This window comes from Strongylocentrotus purpuratus, unplaced genomic scaffold (assembly GCF_000002235.5).
Source record: "Strongylocentrotus purpuratus isolate Spur 01 unplaced genomic scaffold, Spur_5.0 spur5_scaffold_4, whole genome shotgun sequence".
Lineage (NCBI taxonomy): Eukaryota > Metazoa > Echinodermata > Echinoidea > Camarodonta > Strongylocentrotidae > Strongylocentrotus > Strongylocentrotus purpuratus.
In genome coordinates this window covers 34,072,104-34,090,212 of record NW_022145610.1, presented here as the reverse complement: position 1 = coordinate 34,090,212, position 18,109 = coordinate 34,072,104, and the positions used below count along the sequence as shown (strand labels likewise).

General features: G+C 36.8%; 1 protein-coding gene across 5 annotated transcripts in view; it reads right to left on the bottom strand.

Moving 5' to 3' along the window:
- Positions 1 to 18,109, bottom strand: part of LOC578169 (axonemal dynein light chain domain-containing protein 1) — a 33,772-nt gene that overhangs the window by 2,962 nt on the left and 12,701 nt on the right. For 3 of the 5 annotated variants that reach the window (XM_030997494.1, XM_030997495.1, XM_030997496.1), the window contains exons 16-25: positions 17,748 to 17,887; positions 17,021 to 17,062; positions 15,015 to 15,074; positions 12,708 to 12,795; positions 11,830 to 12,012; positions 8,102 to 8,153; positions 3,710 to 3,926; positions 3,062 to 3,155; positions 2,057 to 2,247; positions 257 to 539 (exon numbers count right to left, since the gene is read on the bottom strand). In XM_030997494.1, the coding sequence (XP_030853354.1) occupies positions 257 to 539; positions 2,057 to 2,247; positions 3,062 to 3,155; positions 3,710 to 3,926; positions 8,102 to 8,153; positions 11,830 to 12,012; positions 12,708 to 12,795; positions 15,015 to 15,074; positions 17,021 to 17,062; positions 17,748 to 17,887 (1,350 nt within the window). The remainder of the gene's footprint in view (positions 1 to 256; positions 540 to 2,056; positions 2,248 to 3,061; positions 3,156 to 3,709; positions 3,927 to 8,101; positions 8,154 to 11,829; positions 12,013 to 12,707; positions 12,796 to 15,014; positions 15,075 to 17,020; positions 17,063 to 17,747; positions 17,888 to 18,109) is intronic. The other 2 variants (XM_030997497.1, XM_030997498.1) reach the window with 2 other exon arrangements.

Sequence of the window (18,109 nt, the reverse complement as noted above, 5' to 3'; positions counted from 1 at the left end):
CCTGTCTCTTTCTCTCTCCCATTCTCTTCCTCCTTTCTCTTTCTCTTTACTGTATCTTTGTCTGTTTGTCTGTCCCTCTTTAACTCTTTCTCTCCACTCCTCTCTAGCTCTTCCCCTCCCTCGATCTACTTAAACTTCTGTTTTCTTGTAAATAATGTCTTTCCTTCTACCTCATCTCTCCAAAACAATCTCAAACATTGCAGAACTCCCCCCCCCCCCACACTTTCACACACATCTTTCTTTCTTTCTTTCTCACCTCTCCTCTGTCTGGCATGCCAGGAGTGAAGGCCCCCTGGCTATCCATCCTTGGGTCCCCGCCCTGCACACCTTCCGGTACATGAAGGGGCGTCGGCAGCTCCTCGCCACCGAGCCGAGCCATCTCAACGCTCCGGACCTCGTCCATTAGGATGGTTGCCATGTGGATCCACTCGCTGCACTCGGACCTGATCTTCCTGAGGTCTCGGGACTCCTGGTCAGCGTTCTGTTCACCGTTGTCGATCTTCTGCTGCATCTCGGCCGAAACGATGCTTGAACAGCAGCTACATAAAAAGATACAACATCATACTTAACTCTTATCCTGCCATAATGAATACAGCGCGCCACAGGGCTAATCCCCATTGTGCCTAGCCACAAATCCCCCCTGTGCCAAGTTTATTTTGAGATAATTTGATGGTGCGATCAATAGCGCTAGCAAAGCACTCAGCACAGTACAATGAGCATGAACAATAACTGCTATTACAAATACGAACATGCATGCATAAAGCAGCTTTGCTGTGGCTCGCTTGGGTGAAAAGCAGCCAATCGATAGCGTGCTTGGTGTACAAAGCACTACTACGGTAGCGTGCTTGCGGCCTTATGGCAGGATATGAGTTAACAAAGCAATAGCCAAATTATATCTCAACCACCTTTGACCAAATGTCATCAATATTGTCAAAGAGCATCCCTGACCCAAGTTTGGTTGTGCTTGGAACAATGTATGCAAAGTTACTAGTCAAAATAATATAGTCTTGAGGGCAAACAAGGAGGGTCAAATCTGACTGACATGAGCGCTATACAAGAACCTATTATTATTATTATTATTTAAACACTTACATCTAACCTAAAATGTTATTTGTCACGAGATGATAGATGCCATTTGGATCCCTTAGTCTCCACTTTACCTTCGGTGGGTGAGACAAATATCATGATTTGTTTCATTAATATTGTATGTGCCCGGCTGAAGTGTCAGCATGGATGTGCAGCAATGGATGTAAATATCAATAAAAGAGCATTCCAAAGTTTTGAACATTCTTTGACCACATCTATGTAACACATTTCAGTGCATATATTTAATAATATAATTACCTTCAGTAATCAAAACCAAACAGTTTAGAAAGCTGACAGAGTGGTGTGAACATATGCCGTACACAATTTGACATAATGTGAAGGTATAATTACAACAGTGTTAATATTTGGACATTGGTAAACTTAAATTATCAACACTCATCTCATATGTCATTGGTAGAGGAATACCACTTGACCTAAATTTGAGAAGTGTGGGGAAGGGATGGAAATAATATGTTCTGCTGTAAACAGGGATGCCAGTTAGAATTGATAAGAGGGCCTGAAAATCACCTAGAATGAGCTATTTTGTACAAAAAAAAGCCTAATTGTCTGGAAATAACTCGCCAGGGTCTCAATTCAGGCTACATTGCCTGAAAACTGGCATCCCTGTGTAAAACAGCTCATAATGACAAGCTTTTCAATCTGTTTTTGAGCATTCATGTTCTTCAAACTAAATGTCATTAATGGTTGAAATCCACTTCTCATGTCCATTGCTCCTTCACATTCGCTTTTTTGTAATCATGTGAGTGTGTGTGCATGTGTATTGGGTTTTTACAGACGTGTATTAATCAGATATGATTATTTACGTCTGGGGAACAACCTTTAAACGTCACCATCCGAAAGACGTGACTCAGTTTTGAACCTGCGTCCTCGGCTGAATCAGTTTGTAACTTCCATTGTTAGCTGGATTACAGGCGCACTCCACAACGCCTGCATGGGAGGCAAACTTTACCTTGTAATATAATTTGAGAAGGCCGTGATGCGATCAAAGAGACCCACAACCTTCTCCTGTATCTTGGTGAGACTCCACGCACTGGCCATGCAGGCATCAATCACCTCCTGAGGGCTCTCTGGAGGGTTAGGGGCCAGACGAAGCAGGACCTGGATCATCCAGTGGACCATGTCTGCATGTAGGACCGAGACCTGATACACAAATACCACATCAATATTAGGGATTCAGTCTCAAAAGTATTGCAAGCTTATCCATGATTTTTCGTTACCTATGAGGTATCAAGAACTCTTTTCACCAAGAATTTGCAATTTGATATTAACTACAGCACATCTATGCATTAACATATTGCATAAGATTCTACATAAGCATCTTGTTAGTCAAAGATGCAGGGATAACCATGGCTACTGCACTTCTCCATCATAAATACAGGGCCATGGTAAATATCATACTGCCCATTCAATGGCCTAATTTTGTACATGAATGGCATAAATTAAACAAATGCACATCACATTAACATTGGATATGCACAGCAAAAAGGCAGACAATGCAGAGTCTTATGGTCCACATTGAGAGTCATTAGTGAGACAATCTTGGCAGGCATATTGTGCAAAAAAATCCATGTTTTAAGGATGTATATCTGGGATGTAGCTTATATACATGTAATAATGTTTATTTTTCAGGTTACATTTAAACTTCATGTAGCCCCTTATAATGACCTACAGACTGTGCTTGAATTCACCTCAGGGCATAATTCAGTTTCGAGATCCTTTGGAAGCAAAAGTACTATTCTTCCTCAAGTTCAAAGCAGTCAATATTTGTATGATCAAGTATAAAATGTATACAGTACATTGTCTGCTGAGAGCAAGAAGGGTTAATTTAACTCATATGCTTTTACACAGAGTTAATAGCCTTCTTGCTCTCAAAATGATTGAAGGACATTATGCATAAATGACATTGAAATTCTCAAACTTAGGAGGTGACTATAGTAGAGGTACAGTTCCTCACCTGTTCCATGAGTTTAGAATCCTGGCTATCGATACCATTGATGGTGGTAGCGACCCATTTCTGAGCTAGTCTGAACACCTCTTCCTGGATCATGCTGTACAAAGAAAGTGATAGGAAAAAAAAGATACAATTGTCTGAACACTGCTTTGCTTACATTCTGAATATGTTGGAACGCAGAAAATATCATGCTTATACGTGTTCATCATCCATATGCACCTGTACAATCTAACCTACCGGTATATACAAATTCTACCTAAGGGAAAAGTGGATGAAACCATGGCATTGTAGACAGGTGGCCTTTCTAGACAGGTTCTAGTATACATACTTCCTCCTAGCAAGAGGGATATGGCCTTATAAATTTATAGTCACATGTTCAACAGTTGATCAATCCAATTCACTTTGTTTATTCTTCCATATACTGTTACAAGGAAAGTTGACATGGGATTTTTTTTCTTACAAGCAACATTTGTCCTATAGAAACACAAAATATCCACAGAAAACTAGTGATCTTCACCCATAGAGAAGTTCATATTTACGTACTGGGATGGAAGGGCTCTACCACTGAACCACTAGCTACCCCTCCTTAATGCCATGACATCAAGTTTCATCATTCCTCTTTCTTTTTCTCCTCCTCAAATTGGTACTTACGGGTTGAAAGGTTTCCCTTCTGCCTTGTCATCCTCGGACTGTTCTGAGCCGATGTTCTGCTCGACCTCGTTGATAGTTCTTATCCAATCAGAGAAGAGCTCATAAAGACGAAGCCACTCTGCTTCCATGGGCATAGCGCCCCCATTGAGGATGCTGTTCAGTTTGGTGTCCCAGCTCTCTAGAGCATTGGTGATCTGGATGAACCCCTTGGCAGTGCCTGCACAATTAAAGATTTCAAAGATTTATAGTGTTGCTAGATTTCTTGCTTGGTTGATGTTATAAAATTACAACACACAGATATATTTTTTCTTTTACCTTCAACCTCAGACCAAATACTATACCTAACCATAACCCTAAACTTTACCTAAAACCCTAACCCTAAATTGCTGATGGAAAAGCTGTGTGAATAGTTTGCAAGAACAAACATCAGATCACCTATAGAGAGGTTTCACATCATGTGCAAGCTTCCCAAACCCATTTGTCACCTTTCTTGATTAAAATCTAGTGTTTTGTTAAAGCTCAAGTTAAATTGTCTGACAAACTTCAATGTCACTTGATGAAAAAAAAAAGATTTCCTTTACTGTATACCCTGTCAAAAAAAAGGTCACATTTTCTCAAACCCCAGACAAATGACTAAACTATGGGTATTCAATGGGGGTCTATTCGCTATTCATAAGGACCGCTATTCATAAGGTCCGCTATTCATAAGGACCGCTATTCATAACGTGCAAATTCCCGTACTTCCGGGTCCGCTATTCATAATGGCAAAAGAGGGTCACTATTCATAATGAAATAAGGTTCGTTAATCATAAGGACCGCTATTCATAACGTGAGATGAGGGTCGCTATTCATAATTCATATTAAGGGTCATTAATCATAAGGACCGCTATTCATAATATGAAATCAGGGTCGCTATTCATAATACAACGAGAGGGTCGCTATTCATAATACGAAATAAGGTTCATTACTTATAAGGGTCGCTATTCATAACACGGGAAGAGGGTCGCTATTCATAATAGGAAATGAGGGTCGCTATTCATAACAGGAGAAGAGGGTCGCTATTCATAATAGGAGGAGAGGGTCGCTATTCATAATAGGAGAAGAGGGTCGCTATTCATAAAAGGAGAAGAGGGTCGCTATTCATAATAGGAGAACAGGGTCGCTATTCATAATACGAAATGAGGTTCGCTATTCATAATAGGAAAAGAGGGTCGCTATTCATAATAGGAGATGAGGGTTGCTATTCATAATAGGAGAAGAGGGTCGCTATTCATAAAAGGAGAAGAGGGTCGCTATTCATAATAGGAGAAGAGGGTCGCTATTCATAATACGAAATGAGGTTCGCTATTCATAATAGGAGAAGAGGGTCTTTATTCATAATAGGAAATGAGGGTCGCTAATCATAATAGAAGAAGAGGGTCGCTATTCATAATAGGAGAAGAGGGTCGCTTTTCATAACAGGAGAAGAGGGTCGCTATTCATAATACGAAATGAGGTTCGCTATTCATAATAGGAGAAGAGGGTCTTTATTCATAATAGGAAATGAGGGTCGCTAATCATAATAGAAGAAGAGGGTCGCTATTCATAATAGGAGAAGAGGGTCGCTTTTCATAACAGGAGAAGAGGGTCGCTATTCATAATACGAAATGAGGTTCGCTATTCATAATAGGAGAAGAGGGTCTTTATTCATAATGGGAAATGAGGGTCGCTAATCATAATAGAAGAAGAGGGTCGCTATTCATAAAAGGAGAAGAGGGTCGCTATTCATAATAGGAAATGAGGGTCGCTAATCATAATAGGAGTAAGGGGTCGCTATTCATATCATATATTCATTTCTCTTCAAATCCTCTTCTTTCTCTAATAATTTAATGAAACATCAAAGCTTCCACGTTTTGCGCGGGAGGGGGGAAACTGAATTCAGACAAGGATTAAGAGTCGAGAATGGAACAACGAATCATCTTCTTTCTCTAATAATTGCATTAAACAATGAAAGGTCAAAGCTTACGCGCTTTGCGCAAGAGGGGGGAATAGAATTCAGACAATTATTAAGAGTCGAGAACGGTACAACAAATCGTAATTTTTCTCTAATAATTAATGAAAGGTAAAAGCGAGGGGGAAAACTGAATTCAGACAAGGATTAAGAGTCGAGAATGGTACAATAAATCGTCTTCTTTTTCTAATAATTAATGAAAGTTCAAAGCTTTCGCGCGTAATGGGTGGGGGAGGGGGGGGGGGGGGGGGGACAGCAAGCTGCCCGAATATGAATTTTTGATATCTTTTCTCGTTTATCTTGGTGATAAATAACACTTTCACAAAAAACATATAATGCTCAAATTTTTGCTCGCTCGTTTCGCTCACAAGCAGAATTGTGAACTAGAAAATAATCGGGCAAGAGGCTTTAGCCCCCCCCCCCCCCCCCCAGATGAAAATGTCAAAAAAATGTATATCTTAAAAACGGGGAATGTTGATATCGGACAAGAGACGTGAAGTGAGCTTGCACCCCTTTCCAAAATTGTTCCTGCTTCTAGGTACCCGTATCGTGCTTCTAATATGACCTTGTCAGTATTGGTATGTTGAGTTGAAAAAACGGTCTGCACATTTTTCAAATTTCCGTCCCCCCCCCCCCCCAATTGGAAAATTCTGGATCCGCGCCGAGGCGTACTGATGGGGGGGGGGGGGGCTCGGGGGATCGGTAGATACTGGGCTTAGGTCCAATTGTCAGGTCCAATTCCGCTCAGTAATTTGTAGGTCCATAAGTCCTAATAAAAATTACTTTCTACAAAAACATTATTGTCGTATAAACAATTACTAGTTTCTGAAATAGCAAGCTAAAATGGATAATGGGCCTGCTTGGCGTACTTAATATCTCAGTGGCGTAGCCTGGATAAGATCAGTCGGGGGCAGGGTGATGGGGCAAGATTTCCAACAAGGAGGAAAATTTACGATAGGATTACATGTGTGTTATGTTTTACTTTTTTTTCGTCACCACATGAGCGGGGGTTGGCTCTATATAATTATCAAAGATAACAGATAAAATATAGTTACTTTAAAAAGAGACAACTATTCAGGGCTATATATCGTCCCCCCCCCCCCTACAGGACCAGGAACGTAGCCAAGGGGGGGGGGGGTATTATGAATAGCGAACCTCATTTCGTATCATGAATAGCGACCGTCTACTCCTATTATGAATAGCGACCCTCATTTCTTATTATGAATAGCGACCCTCATTTCGTATTATGAATGGCAACCCTCATTTCATATTATGAATAGCGACCCTTATTTCTTATTATGAATAGCGACCCCCTACTCCTATTATGAATAGCGACCCTCTTCTCCTATTATGAATAGCGACCCTCTTCTTCTATTATGAATAGCGACCCTCATTTCTTATAATGATTAGCGACCCTCTACTCCTATTATGAGTAGCGACCCTCTTCTTCTATTATGAATAGCGACCCTCTTCTCCTTTTATGAATAGCGACCCTATTCTCCTATTATGAATAGCGACCCTCTTCTTCTATTATGAATAGCGACCCTCTTCTCCTATTATGAATAGCGACCCTCATTTCTTATTATGAATAGCGACCATCTACTCCTATTATGAATAGCGACCCTCTTCTTCTATTATGAATAGCGATCCTCTTCTCCTAGAATAGCGACCCTCGATCATTTCTTATTATGAATAGCGACCCTCTACTCCTATTATGAATAGCGACCCTCTTCTTCTATTATGAATAGCGACCCCCTTCTTCTATTATGAATAGCGACCCTCATTTCTTATTATGAATAGCGACCCTCTTCTCCTATTATGAATAGCGACCCTCTTCTTCTATTATGAATAGCGACCCTCTTCTCCTTTTATGAATAGCGACCCTCATTTCTTATTATGAATAATGACCCTTATGAATAATAACCCTTATGAATAACGACCCTCATTTTGCATTATGAATAGCGACCCTCATTTTGTATTATGAATAGCGACCCTCATTTCGTATTATGAATAGCGACCCTCTTTCTGTGTTATGAATACCGACCCTTTTGTAATATTATGAATAGGGACCCTTATGAATAACGACCCCGTTTTCCTATTATGAATAGCGACCCTCTTCTAATATTATGAATACCGACCCTCTTCTTTGATTATGAATAGCGGTCCTTATGAATAATGGCCCTTATGAATAATGACCCTTTTCTCCAATTATGAAAAGCGGACCTTATGAATAGCGGTCCTTATGAATAATGGACCTTATGAATAGCGGACCTTATGAATAGCGGTCCTTATGAATAGCGACATTGACCCATTCAATGACCTTCCTAGAAAAGAACATTTTAAATTAACCCCTTTAATATGTATATTTCCGACAGTTTCATTACCAATAAATAAAAACATACCATTTTCTCCATTCACTCTGGTGTGGAACTGCTTACACATAGCTTCACAAACCTAATATCAAAGCAAAATATAAAGATGCTCATGATAAATATAAATAAAATGAATTTCAAATAATCTTCCTGATGAGAAAACATTTTGCACTTCAAAAATAGACTACAAGACTAGCTAGTAATGCAATAAGTCATTATAAGTGTTAGGGCACTAATTCAACTAATGGTTACTCTGACAAGTTCTTGAACTTTCATTTCATTGTTAGTCTTTAATTCTAATGAACAAAAGTATGTTGGTCTTTAGTACTTACATGTACCAGTTTAAGTTACCATTCTTCAGACCGTTGAAAACAATCATTTTGGTTTTGGGGGGAGGGGGGGGGGGGGGGGTAGAGCAAGATTGTTTTCTTTACTTAACTTCACCTTTTACAAGTGCTTGATATAGTTTTTATTTTGTAAATGCACAATGTTCAATCATGCTGCATGAGCAAAATTGTTCTGATGGAAATGTCTGACCAAAATACAAAATCGTCCAAAAACAAGATAAACATTTGATTCATATATCATTTAAGAATTTCCACTGCAATGTACACACATATATACATAACATGCAAACAAATCTAAAATTTGTGGAAAAAAATTGATGGAATTAGTAAACAAAAAACAAAAAAAACAAAAAAAGTCAATAGGGTGAAGAGGAAAATACTGATGTGGTACAACTTCATACAAATATCAATACAACTGTTGATAAATTATGAAAACACTAGGGTAATTGGATTAGTGACACAGAAAAGGAGAATTCAATCATAATCCATTGTATGGTTTTATACTAGTAAAATTTGTTCAATTTACTCTGTATTTGTAACCTTTAATATGTACAGGGCCTCACAGGAAAACAGTTTTAATACTGAGAGTTACCCTGCTCAAATAAAACAAATAAATAGATAAATAAATAAATAAAACAAATTGGAGTATAGACGTGACATAATTCTTCCTCTGTCTTTCTGTCTTCCATCTTCACCTTGCTCTCTCTCATTTTCTTTTTCTATCTCTCTCCCTCTCAAATCTATCACTCCCCAGATGAATTTAAATTTTCAGATATGTGCAAAGTAAGTGATATAAAAAGAATGTGATTTTAGATTATCTCAGGTAAGAAAAGTTAACTTGTTATCTTACATTTTCATTCAATACAAAGTACACATCACTGCAAAACATCTATTTATCAGTACACTCATTTAAAATCTGACACTGTGAGAATGTGAAGTCAAGTGAAATTTTACAAGGGAAAAAAAATTCTCATTACCTCTTTCAAGCGCTAACATTGTACATTGGAAATGCAAATAAAAGGACATATATTCTAATTAATCAAAATGCAACACAAAATTATAAAAAATGACACTCATACAAAACTTTGTAAAACAGAACATTGAGCTAGGCTACTGGCAAAAGGTTAGCAAGCTTTTTTGTAATGGGAGAGTTACTATTTGTATCTACTCTGATTAAACTGAAAAATGTGATTTCATGATCAAAATTGCTGCACATATGACTCTAATATTTTACATGATTTAATACATTTATATCAAGTAACATGGGCAATGAACAAAGGAGTAACCTGCATATTAGATAAATTTTACTTAATCGAAATAATAGAAGTATAATTTATATTTTAAACAGCTTTATAAGAAATTAAAATGCTTTTTAATAGTGAAACCTCCCCAAAATAGCTAACTGGAATACAAGATTTCTCTCTTGTGATACCTATCTTTTTCATAATTTTAAAAAGGCATTTATTTTAATTAACTTTATTTCCTACAGAAAAACTATCTACTGTCAGTAACAAGATGTAAAATGAATGCAATGATCTTGATGCTGAGAGGAAATACTTCTAAGAAACTAATGGCCCAAGTAAATTACTTTATGACAGAAAATGGCTCAATGAAATCAACTTTGAATATTAATGTACGTTCTCTCTCTAGTAGATTTAATTCCTTTCAAGTTTATTCCATCCTGAAACTAGCTAGAGAAATGTGTCCCCGCAATTGTCATGAGATATGTATTTGACTAATGCACATTTCAAATTTATTCTTGATCTCATCCAAGTAAACAAAATTCTTCAGAAAGTTAATAGCACCACTTGCTAGAATATGATTCCTTAACCAAACTCTTGAAATCGTTTGCTAGTAATGCCACGTTTGATGAAACTTTTGATTGAAAAAGATAGAGAAGTCTGGATATATCTCATTTTGTAAGCTCTTTGCATTGCAAATGGGTTCAGTTTCTCAACTTCTCAGTAGATTCTCTAGATCTTGGGGTTTCTTCAGAAGGCATATAACTAGGAATACCCAGTAAGCACCGTGAAATGGACTTGTGGAGTGGAAATCGGTGTTATCAGGTTTCATTTGAAGAAGAAAAAATGTTAAGTTAAATCATCAAAAAGTTTCACTTCCTAAAAAAGTATTTGAAAATTTGCCCTCCTACTTTTAAGCTAAGATTAACACATCAAAACTTTACCTCTGTTGTCTGCGGGATGAGGCCATGATGAAGTGAACAAAACGGAACAAATAAACAAATAAACATAAACAAATGATGATGTCAATACAAATATGGATGTTATGAATGAAAAGTGTCGAATGGACAAAGCAAAGCTATTTCATTGGCAATACATGTTTTGCAGATGAGAAATAACATTGCCCTTATTCGTAAAACATTTCAAAACAAAGTTTTGTAAACAAGTTAATAGTAACAAATGGTTTCAATACAAATGCATGGGTTATAACAATAGATGAAATGTGCAAATGTTATCCAACATTGATTCTGTAGGCCAGTCAAAGCTTGAATAAATAGAGCTTATTATATGTTGCAAATGGCCAAATTGTTTAATAATAATAATAATAATAATAATAATAGCCTAATAGTCCACTCCAAATTTTATTAAACCGAAACGGAAATTCTTTTTGCCCAATTGATCGTGAGCCCGGCAGCCACTGAGCAGCGCCAGATCGACATTGCTCTATCCCTTATTGTTGAATGCCAAACAAGGTAGCAACAACTCCCATCTGTTAACGTCTTTTGGTATGACGCGGCCGGGGTTCGAACCCAAAACCTCCCGGTTGTGAGGCGGACGCTCTACTGACTGAGCCAACACTCCGGTAAATGTGATACATAAAATGAATATTACAGTGCAAAGTGTTAGATCCATGTACAATTTCAGGGCTTGTTTTATCATCCTTGTATTTCACTTGGAAAATAAACATGCTTTCATTTTGATACTTGTACATGAATTGTTTTAATGATTATGCATAAATGTATGATTAGACATATTTTCTGATTAATTTCCTTTTGTGTAAAAACTTAAGTGAAATTAATATATATACTGAGACTAGAACAAGAAATTAAACAAACTGTAACTGAATATTTTCTTGTCTTATTAATAACATGTGTGCAGAAATAAAGCTGATTCATGATAATGAGTTAGTCAAAGAAGCCGGAACAAATATTGGTTTCCTGTGTAGTGCTGAGGTGACAGGTTGCCTTTGAAATACTTTACTATCAATGATAGTTAGTATGCGGTTATAATATGGCACTCAAGGACAGGATACAAATAGTTACAGATATGGTAAACTGATCATGGCCCTGGTCAACTATTACAAGTTAGTATACTTGATATAAATTAGTTACAGAATTGTGACTGTTGTTAACTGTAATGAGAGTTTTGTGAAACCGGGTCCTCAACTCACCAAGTTCATTTCCACCAGCTTTTCATGGTCAGGATACTCGGAACCATCAGTGGGCATGTGCCGGCTGAAGATCTGGATGGCCGTCTCCGTCCACTGATCGGTCTGTTTCTTAATGTCATAGAGGCTCTCCTCGTGACCCAGGAGAATGTCCCCACCAAACCTCTCCACTTCCTTGTTCAAATTCTATTCAGAGAATGAGAGAGAGTAAGAGAGTGTGAGAGAGTGTAAGAGAATGAGAGAGAGTGTGAGAGAGAGTAAGAGAGTGTGAGAGAGTGTAAGAGAATGAGAGAGAGTGTGAGAGAGGGAGTGAGAGAGAGAGAGAGGGGGTAAGATAGTGAGAGAGTGAAAGAGAGAGGGAGAGAAAGAGAGGGAGAGAAGGAGAGAGAGAGAGATAGTAAGAGAGAGAGAGAGAGAGAGGGGTGGAGGATTAAGAATGGAAGGAGGGAGGAGGAGACAGAGGATGGAAAGAGGAGAGTGACAAAAACACATTTGAGCAAAGTGATAGAAAACATATAATCTTGAAAAGACTGTGTTTTCAAATTGTGTGAGAAATATGATTCACTTCATCTTTCTCAATGGAATGATGACATTGATTATCTCTTTTTTAAATTTAAATCAAACCTTGAAAATAATGTGAATATATATATATATATATATATATATATATATATATGTCCAATAGGGAACATGTCTGTATAAGAGAAAACACACAACAAATTAAGAAAGATCACTACTTGAATAAATTTGAGTTTTAAAAAATACAAACAAAATTTGGTGAAGTGACCAGACACACTACAGCTTGTAATGGCCTATCAAACCATTGACAAGGTCACCGTCTTTCTAACACCACCAATATATTTTTGTTGATAGTACCCTACCTCTTCCCATAGACGGATGTCCTCATAAAGTGCTTGTATCATCTCTTTGCCAGGAGCATGCAGGATGGTGTTGATCTTATCACTGGCTCTGTTCAATTCAAACAAACAAACAAGAAGTTAATATTTATTCAATTCAAGAATTAAAAATAAGTTTGAATGCAATTGGATGTTGAAATACATGGTTTAAAATTAGAAATGTCTTCAAACACTATCAACTCTCATAATCATTACAAATACGGTACAGTGCATTTTAATCCTTTGTGATATAGTAATTCACAAAATTAACACATAGCATCATCATCTTTGTGACCTATGTAATACATCATAGGAGATTTTATCATTTTATTTCAATAAGTTTAAGTTGCATTTAAACATAAACTTTAATAGAAGAGGGCCAGGAATGTGTCTGGATTACTGTACAAAGAAAGTCCATCTCTTACACCACTTTTTTCATGAATATGTGAACTGATCAGAAAAATAACTTTCATTCTATAGATAAATGGCTATGTGTATGTAACTCCATATATACCCTATAAATGGATGACAGGGTTGTGGTGACGTACGTGAGTGGGTAATGTCGTTTATAAGAAGTATAACCAGATGATACCTGTGATTTGAATGGCAATGGCACCATGGGAGTCCCTGTAAACTTATAGGTGAAACACTCTAATAATCTCCCGTTAACCAAGTATAAACATAGATATTGCGCAATGTGTATATTCCCAGGTATAGCAACCCTACTGCTATATATGGTGTTCTATATCTACATAAAAATGTGAAATAAGTTCACTATCAACCAAAGTTACATCTGGGCCCTGTATTACAAAGAGTTGATATCAATCGCAACTTATTTGTGATTGATATCAATCACAACTATGTACATAAGAGATAGGAGACTGCAGACTTGTGATTGATTTAGGGACTTGATATTGATTCGGATCAATATCAACTCTTTGTAAGAAGGGGCCCTGAAGTGCAACTTGGTACAATATACCACTGTATGAAGTTCAAGCTTATTATTAATGAATTAGTAGTTGGTAATGAGTTCTACTGATTGATGCCCATCAATATATGAACCCTCCATATGCACTCCAAAATCCAAACACTGATGAAAATACAAGGATTATATACACCACACACTATTGACAAATCCTGGAATAAAATCATTCAAACAGATACAATAGACTTAACATAAATTGTACAAAATGTGTTTGTCTTCATGAGTATCAATGACAATCCAAACATGGAAATACAAGAATTACACCACAGACTATTGACAAATCTTGGAATATAAACTCATTCAAACAAAAACAATAGATTTCTACACACAAATTGTACATACATGTATATTTACTACATTGTGTGTTTGTCTTCGTGATTATCAATGACTCAGACTTGCAAAATTTGGCCATCATTATATAATGGAATTGGGAAGTTACAAGCAGTCATAAATGGATGCCCTCTAAAAATTTCAACAAAAAAATCAACAGCATCAAACAGTCAAAAAATCTAAGTCACTATATAGATGCTTAATAAAAATTCTCACCATTCAAAAAAGAACTTCTTACCAGGTACCAATTTTATACACTTGGGTAAATAAAGGAAAATTTTGTTCACAACATCTACAGAGAAAAGTATCTTGCCTTGAACAGTAAAAGGACATATATGTACAGTATAGAGGAAGAATGCATCTTCTCACCTAAAAAAATGTAAATGTGAGAACGGTGAGACAAAATACACAGTGACACCCAAGGACAAATATTCTGTGTTAAAGTGCAAGCTCAGCAAAGGTGCATGGTCCTCAATAAAGGTATATGCATGGTACCCGGTAAAGGTATATGCATGGTACCCGGTAAAGGTGTGTGGTGCTCCATGTGTGTGAAAGGTGCTAAATACAGGTGCATGATCTAAACAAAGGTGCAAGGTGTTCAATGTGTGTGCATGTAAGGTGCTGAATTCAGGTCCATGTTGCTAAAGAAAGATGTATGGTGCTCAGGTCCATGACCAGTGCTTAAGAAAGGTGCATGTATTCAATGTGTGTGTGCATGTTAGGACGGTACTGAATGCAGGTCCACGGTGCTTAAAAAAGATGAGTGGTGCTCATAATAAAGGTACATGATGTACATGGTGCTAAGCAAAAGTGCATGGTGCTACGTACAGCTCCATAGTGCTAAAGAAAAACACCTTAAACAGAATGGTGCTCTTTGCACAAGACAAAAACATATAAGTGTTATATATTAATGTGATATGGTGGAGGAAAAAAACTGTGAGAGTGCTGGTGTGAAAAAGGATCTGATTTGAATTCACCTGGATGACTGACGCCCAGACATAAAGTCTGACTCCACAATACTGGCTTCAAGCTGACCGCTGCATCCATCCATATATGATATCGTTAGAGATGGTCAAATAGTGAAAATCAGTCATGAATGAAGCATGCAAAATTAAATCATTTCATGCAGGAATCTGTCTTAATTAACAAATCAAGAAGCGAAAGTCTTACAAATAGGAATATTAAAATGATGCCCAATGGATACGGGCTTATTTCCATTATTAGTGAATGAAACATACACACAGTTTTTAAACACTTGTTCTTCATTTAAAAAAAAACATGCAGACATGCAGGCAATAAGGCTCCCCACTCCATTTGTAGACTTAGATCTATGATTCATGAGTAATCCAGTCAGATTAGGATTAATGATACAAAATGGAACAGTGCTTATTTTTATCACTAGTAAATGAAGCAGAATCCAATAATATTCAGGTTTATTTTGTTTTAAAAAAGACAGTTAGGCATACTTAATAAACAAGCAAACGGCTGCGTATTACGCTAAACAAAATCTAAACAAAAGTTTTTTAGTCAGATTATGAAGAAATTTATCATGATGGCAAAAAACATTTGTGCTCATTTTGAGGACATGAAAAAGTACAGGTCAAGACAAGGTTACTTCCAAATCAAAAGAAAGGATTGTTAACATGTAATTACCAATATTCCATGGACATTGAATTTGCACACTGACATTATTTACCTGACATTATTTGTGATTGTTTAATGTAAACCGAACAACAACCAATCTGACCAGTATTGGTGTAACCCAACAGTATGAGATTGATACCCACACCAATGACCTTGTGAGTGATCAGACCACTTTGTTAAATCATTGCTGTAGTGTGCAGCATTGTTTCTGCCATGTACATTTCACATTCACTTCCATAAAACAAATTTCACACTTACAATATATCAAAAAAAGAAAAATGTAGTAACCTTTTTCACCAACTTTTACAACAACCAATAGAAAATACAGTGTTGCCAAAGCACCAAAGTATTATTGAAACCTTCCAATTGTGAATACTAACCCACCATTGAAACCCTTAGAGAACCTTCTAATCAATAACAGTTTTACAAATTGTCTACTTGAAAGATATTCCCTGTACATCAAGACAAAATTATCATTTGAAACACAATGTGTCACAGATTATTAAAGTACCAACCGCCACCTTAAGAATTATGAAACTTTATATTTATCCAAAATTACCTGACTCTTTACTAGTTTTGTCTTAAAGAAAGTAATGCAAACAAATGAAAGAAAACCCAAATGACCAAGGCTCCATACAACGTTATACACATTTTCATAGAGTGCTTAACATTCTTTTTTTTTTAATTATAAGAAAACCCAATGTCACAGTTTCCATTGCTAGCAAAAGAAAACTGAAAATCAAAGCTAGAAATGCCCATTATCCTGCTAAATAAATGATGTCATATTTAAAATAAAAAAGTTAAAAGGTTTGTAATGTCCAACCTTGCTCCCAAGTACACAGAAAGGATAGATAAAGTGAAACATTTTCCCAGATTTTGCGTTATAAGCATCACATGCAAAATACTGCTACATCATGGAGAAACATAACCTGTACATGTTCCATAACTATAATCTAACCAAAAACAAAAGCTTGTGAAGTAGGACTTTTAATGTTAATTCTTGTTCCTGTTATTTCTGCTATTGAAATATTAAATTTTGCTTGATTCTTGCAAAAACATGGGTGTCATGGTTATCTAATTCAAGAATGAATCCTCCACCCCCAGAAATCTTGTAGGAATTAAGATGATTCCCAACACCAATTAGTTTCTTTTATACTCATGGCTCCTGTCAAATATCAAGATCTCTATAAACCTACCTCACACAAATATGGTCAGTTTAGAATTTAATTCAATATCCCTAAAAAAACTTATAGAAAAGGTGATTCCCAACACCAAGTCAAAATTAGCAAAGTCCAAATTCCCATTTTCTAATTATTGACCGAGATCGTCTTAAACCTACCTAAGACAAAACCTGATCTTTTTAGACTCTTCCACTGTATAACTTTAGTTTGCCAAGGAAATAATAAATACAGATTTGTTTAGTATAATTTCTATAATTAACATTTTATCAGCAGAATGGAAAAGTAATTGCCATCTACAGAGACCGGGAGAATGTATACTCATGTCATTTTCTCATGCCTGCTAATCTTGCACAGCAAAGACTAGGAATCTCTCAAGGCAAATTTAAGAATACATAGCATTTGTACAATTTTGTATGCTTTTACACAAGCATATATATTCAGAAAAAAACAGAGGAATCTAGGTTGCATAAAATAACTTTGGAGGCCCCAAAATTGGAATTAATCCTCCCAAAAAGGAATGGTGGTTGGCTATGTTTTTTAAATAGAGTCCTTCTGCCTCTCAACAGATGATTTGTTGCCAACGTAGAGAAGAAAAGCAAATTTATTTAGACAGGTGAATGTTGTTCTTCATGGATGGTGTTAAATAACCACCATACATATAGCTGTAAAGAAACATACCTGCATAGAAAACTTTGGTTTAAAGCCTGTCTGCACTAGTTTGGCCAGGGGGGATTAGACCTCCCTGCAAGGTCACTGACAGGTATTTATCTCATCAAATCGGCTCTTAATGGGGATCATGGGGGACCAACAGGCACCGATTAGGTATTGTTTGCTATGTAGAGGGCGCAAGTAGCTATAAGTAGTACATACATAAGTAATACTTACACAACTGAACCATAGAACAGATCCATCCATTTCTTGATGCCAGAACGTATCAATGCAAGCCTCTCCTTGGAGGTGACGTCATCTATTTTGAGTTCTTTGCTGAAGTCTATCATCAACAAGCGATGGCGCTCTACCAGAACCTGGGGTCAAAGAGATAATAATAATAGTAATATTGGATATTTATATAGCGCACATATTCAACATGCATAGTGCTCAAGGCGCTCCGACTATTACCCCGGCTCTGCTAGGCAGCCGATTTCGGCACTTACAGCATTCAAGTAATTCCTAGAAAGCATGAAATGTCAAGATCAAAGAAAGTTATCATACAATACATCACAGCAATATATAACCTATGACTAATT